The following is a 5,930-nucleotide window of genomic DNA, read 5'->3' on the forward strand; positions in this document are numbered from 1 at the left end:
AATTATAAGCTTATAGTTAATAAGGCACAATGTTCCTATTTCTTAAGTCCAGATTTGAGATCAGCTGTATCATATACTTATTTATTCTATTATATCAGTGGAGAATGGACCTCGGGATTGGGCACACTAAGCCTCTATAAAATAGGTACATCAAATTGGCAGAAAATACTTGTCAATTGAGCGTAATCCTGGCCAAATTATCTCCTTTCATAACCGTTGGTCTGGAAACATTACTTACCAAGTACGGAACCCAAGACCCATTATGGGTTTGCGGCTATACAGGTTTTTTAAAAATGTATTTTGAGATCCGACACGTGTCATATTACCAGACTGGTTTTAATGTAAACTCTCTGTCCTACTTAAATTATATTAATATAATAATTCTATTAATGATTATATGATTATTATAATGGAATTTTAATAATTTACTCGATTAACTCTTATAAGTGAGCAGTCGACTATAAAAGTGGTAGAAGTCAAATCTGGGGTTCTGGAACGGGAATAACATCCTAATAACACACACAAAAAAAGTTTTTGTTTTTTTTATTAAATAAGATATAATTTGATATTTGTACTTGGATTCATAAATCTCGTGTTATCTTATTTTTCAACTATATGCATGCAAACAATTTAACAACTCAGAATCTTCTAAATAAATTAATTAAAAAGTAAATCTTTAATCATCTCTAAGCTGTTTGTCTGGATAAATCAAAGTACGAACAATTGAAATACGCATCAGTTTCCTTTGCTCATTGAGAAGTAATACTCGACTGAGTATTAGCAGGTTTTGTGATTTTTAACCTACACGCTATTGTGTAATTGGTATGAAAGATAAACGAGCAAGGAAAAGACGAAACCTTAAAAAAATTGAGGAAATTAACGAGGTGAACAGATTACACTAAACTTTGGACAAAGGATTCTTTTGTTCCAATTTTTATTGATCTATAATGACATAACAAGAGGATTATTTTCTTAGCTATAATTAATAATGGTTATATGCTTTTATTCATAAATTATAAAGTTTAAAGTAAGGAAGGAATAACAACTTTTTCAATTAAATCTAGATAGACAAAAGCGTATACATTATTTTAAGACAATCGAAGTTAATGTACTTAGTATTATTTTTACAAAATAAAAAAAATTAATTTATTGATAGGTATTTTACAATCTGCCACACATTGTGGGCAATAGGTATTGTTGATGAATGATCACATTCATACTAAAATAAAATAATAATAAAAACAAATAAAAAAAAAACACATACAAATAAATAAAATCTCTCTTAAAATATATACAAACTAAAGGATAATAAAGGATAAACGAAATGAACATAATCAAATTATGTGTATGAAAAAATAAATAAATAAATAAAATAAAATAATAATAAAAATAATATAACCTCTAGTCACATTTACGCTCTTATATACAATGTTTACACAATCGACCTGAGGATCCATGAGCCCAATTTATCCCCCACTTGTAGACTGACACTACTTTTTTTTTTTTTTATACAGATTATCATTATTGAGAAGGGATTAAACGAAAAAATGAATTCAATCTTGAAAAGTCCTTATATAAAACCTAAAATGTTAGTAAAATTCATTGGAAGTTTTATTTTTTAATTTTATTATTATTATTTTTGTTAAATCTTTTTCTTCTTACTTTTATTAGTAACTGTATTAAAAATTCTATAATTAATAAATATAATACAGTTTTAAAGGATTTCAATTTTTCTACAATCATTTTAACGTTTTTATATTAATAATAAATGTAAAATATTATAACGAAAATTTATTTAATTTTAAGTCATTAGGAAAACATAATGTTTGGATTATATAATCATAATTATAATTATATAATCTAGAGAAATTCTGAGACAAAGAGCAGATATCAATCTTATGTTGGGAGAGCGGAAAATAATTCACATGCCCGAAATAGTTTTTGTGTATTATAGTAGTTGATTGACATTGAACACCAACCCTGTCCAATAAGCACGGTGGTAAATGAATTGTTTTAATATTTCAGAATATTTGTGAGCAGAAGTTAACGGAATAAAAACACAAGTATGCAAAACAGAATTATACCTAGAAATGGGAGGTGTCTTTCAAACAATTGATACAGGTACATGTAAATATTCAAATAGTTTAAAAGTACTAAACAATGGGTCGAACGAAAACATAAAATTCATTAGTAAAAAGAAAAAAAAAATTCATAAAGATTGCATAATATGACTTTTGGTGTAATCAACTTATCATTTCACTATGGACTGTGTTGTATCCGCACTGTAAAACATTCTCTTCAAAATCTTTACATACTTTACAGTGAAAAAATTGGTTCCACTAAACTAATAACCAATTTTAAAAAATGGTTAATAGTTTTGTGGAATGAAAGGAAATTAAAAAAAAAAAAATACCACAACTAAGAAAGGGAATTGTAAAAAAAAAACTCATTCACCTTCATGGGACCTTGACAAAGTTATTTGAGGATGTAAAATTAATTAGGCACAATATGCCGATATCTCGTAACAACCAAAAAGGCATATTTCATGTTTTGACGTCATTAATGTAATGAAACTGGAGGTCATCGACTGGTGAAACCTCATTTCTTTAGGCAAGGCCAATTTTTGTGAAAAGTATAATATTAGTATAATACTATGGTATTTAGTATTTGATGAGTAATATACTTTTCTAATAATAAATTTTATTTTTGAAAACTGACAAGTAATCCCTCCGTAGCGTCATGAAAAATATAATCAAGCTGGACCATATTTAGATTTTTAATTCCATAAAAGAGTTGTTTTACCTTGCTTTAAATTATATGTATCAATATATCACTTCATAGCTGTCGATATGATGATTTTAAAAGTATTTTCTTTTATGTCAGACCACGGGTGATTAATGGATAATTCGACTTCTAGCCAATTCTGATAAAAAAAAATTTTCACTTCTTTTATTGCTTATCCATATGCAGTGACAAATTCTGTTTTTTTAGCATATTTATCTTGTTCCAGGTATGGTGCTGCAAAATATAGTAGAGAAAAATATTTTTTTTTTTTATAAATGAGATTAGGGATATGTTCTCTGCTTCGGAAGGATATACATTGGTATATCCTTATATATAGTATTATATTGATAATACTGTAACTTGCTGTCAAGCCATTTTAGAACTTGTTTGTTTTTTACTAAATAATTCAAAAACACTATCCAAATTATAGTCTAAAAACATTTATTTCATTCACACGTCCAACGTTTCGGCCAATTCGGCCATCTTCAGGGACAATCTTAATTTACTATGAGACATATCATTTAACCATTTTAAAAAAACTCCATACAGGCTATTCTCCCCAGGTCAAAACATTTACATCTAATATGTCAAAAATACATTAAAAATCACAGTCAAATTATTTCTCTTTTACCACTATTTATACACTTGTTTGTTTGTTTTTGTTTAATAGCGTAAAATATCACTGGCCATCTACGCCATTAATTACTTACATTTGTTTTATTATTATTTCTTTATTTATTTTTATATATGTATTCTTTCTTTTGTTTAATGTTATATTGTATAAATCATTATTTATCAAATTTTTACTAATATATAACTTTAGCGTCTTTAATGTTTTTTTGACGCCTTTATGATGGCCTTGATTTTAGGTTCTTAAGTTCGTCGACCGTTGTGCTAGTTCAATGGCGGTAGATAATCTACTTATTATGCATTATCAGCTGTGAGGATTGAGGATCCTTACTAGGAGACACTCAACCTCCATAAAGTACTCTTTCTAACGAAGTACTGAACCGTTCATGGAGTGAAGTGCTTTATTATATTTTTGTTTCCTCTAGCCTCTATTATGATGCTTGTTATTTAACCTGGGCTTCTAATCAACAAGTTAAAGTAGCTCTGAATATATAGCTTCGCGGTATTAAAAACTTCCAATTATTCATATCGAAGTTAAAATTGTTATGAGGTGGTAATAGTTTACCGTAGGTTAGCATGAGAAGAAGATGGTCAGGGATGTGGTCAACAAATAAACTTTGTCACAAATAAATTAATTTTTATTTATTTGTTGACTGCACCCCGGCCATATACTCCCCACGTTAAAGTTGTTATATTTCTCAAAAATAGTTATTAAATAGAATTTGGACTTTTAAAACTATGTAACTTCTATTTTCTGTCATTGTTATTAACCGACCTCAGACGTGCATAAATAAAAATCCCCACAACTACAACTCATGAAGAGCCAGGGGGCTTTGTTCTTTCTAAGGATGTACAATACAAGGTAGTAATCACTGGACCAACGGTTGTAGGAAGTAATTTAGCTCAAACGCGAGATTTTCTTCTATAGGATAAACAATTATCTATCACAGATATTAGAACCCTTAGTATCACAGTGCTTGGACACGGAGCAACCAACTCCACTAAACCTGCATAAAGCTAGTTCAAATCATTTTAATTTAATTAGTTCCATTTATTCTTTACTTTAAGATGACGTAGGATGAGGTAAAAATTCAAGCTCTTCACGCTGACGAGTGTCTAATTAAATGTTAGATAATTTAAAACCGCTTATTTGTGGAATTGAGTATTTCAAAATCACCAAAAAAAAAAAAATAAAATAAATAAATGGACTTGAATATTATTATACTTCATCTTCATAAGTTAAATAGTAAATTACGGGTAATGAGACAAGCTGTTAGGAAAACAATGATTTAATCAATATAAATATTTACAAGAGGAATAAATTAAACAATGGAGGTATGATATATGATTAACGAAGTGTGAAATTGAGGATAATCTTCAGCATGACTCTTAATGGTGAAGGAGAGTAGAACCATATCCGTAGCCCAGACCATAACCACCATAGCTACCGTAGAGACCACCATAGCTACCGTAGGCAAGTGGGCGGGAAGCGTAGGAGACTGCGGGAGCGGCAACAGCAGCGACTGGGGCGTGGGCGACGGTAGCGATTGCTGGTGCAGCGTAGCTGACAGCTGGAGCATGGGCAACAGTTGCCACTGCGGGAGCTGCAACGGCTACAGGAGCGTGGTGGGCTACGTAGGAAGAACTGGAGTATGTGGTAGGAGCATGAGCGATTGCTGGAGCGGCGTAAGATACAGCAGGAGCGGCAGCGGCATATCTAATAGCTGGAGCAGCGTACCTGATGGCCGGTGCAGCTGCAATAGCTGGAGCAGCATACCTGATGGCTGGTGCAGCTGCAATTGCTGGAGCAGCGTACCTGATGGATGGTGCAGCTGCAATTGCTGGAGCAGCGTACCTGATGGCTGGTGCAGCTGCAATTGCTGGAGCAGCGTACCTGATGGCTGGTGCTGCTGCAATTGCTGGAGCAGCGTACCTGATGGCTGGTGCAGCTGCTATTGCTGGAGCAGCGTACCTGATGGCTGGTGCTGCGGCGATGGCTGGGGCGGCGTATGAAATCGCTGGTGCGTGAGCAACGGTTGCTACCGGAGCATGATGGGCAACGAAGGATGAGCTGGAGTAGGTTGTAGGAGCGTGGGCAATAGCTGGAGCAGCGTAGGATACGGCAGGGGCGGCAGCAGCATATCTGATAGCTGGAGCAGCAGCGATTGCTGGAGCTGCGTATGAAATTGCTGGAGCGTGGGCGAGGGTAGCTACAGCTGGAGCTGCGTAGCTGACCGTTGGGGTGCCATATGATAGGGCTGCTGGAGCTCCGATGAGACCTCTTGCTGAGACTGCAGCGATGCAGGCGAAAAGGATTGCCTGAAATGGTCAACATAATTAGTGATTTTACAATACTAGTTCATTAATTTATTTATTAAGTACGGATCTGAGCTTTATTAATCTACTACAAACTTCTTTAATAATAATCCTAACTTTAACTTATAAATATAATTGTCCACTTACGATCTTGCTCATGATTGCTGTTGAAGAGCTGAGAGGACTGTGAAGACGGCAGA

The 5,930-nt window shown here is 33.1% G+C and overlaps 1 protein-coding gene across 1 annotated transcript in view; it reads right to left on the reverse strand.

Moving 5' to 3' along the window:
- Window positions 1-5,930, reverse strand: part of LOC106680765 (ice-structuring glycoprotein) — a 7,719-nt gene extending 1,789 nt beyond the window's left edge. The window contains exons 1-2 of the mRNA XM_014420692.2: window positions 5,878-5,930; window positions 4,807-5,733 (exon numbers count right to left, since the gene is read on the reverse strand). Coding sequence (XP_014276178.2) covers window positions 4,807-5,733; window positions 5,878-5,889 — 939 coding nt within the window. The 5' untranslated portion in view covers window positions 5,890-5,930. The remainder of the gene's footprint in view (window positions 1-4,806; window positions 5,734-5,877) is intronic.

This window comes from Halyomorpha halys, unplaced genomic scaffold (genome assembly GCF_000696795.3).
Source record: "Halyomorpha halys isolate HHAL.00 unplaced genomic scaffold, Hhal_1.1 Scaffold286.1, whole genome shotgun sequence".
Classification (NCBI taxonomy): domain Eukaryota; kingdom Metazoa; phylum Arthropoda; class Insecta; order Hemiptera; family Pentatomidae; genus Halyomorpha; species Halyomorpha halys.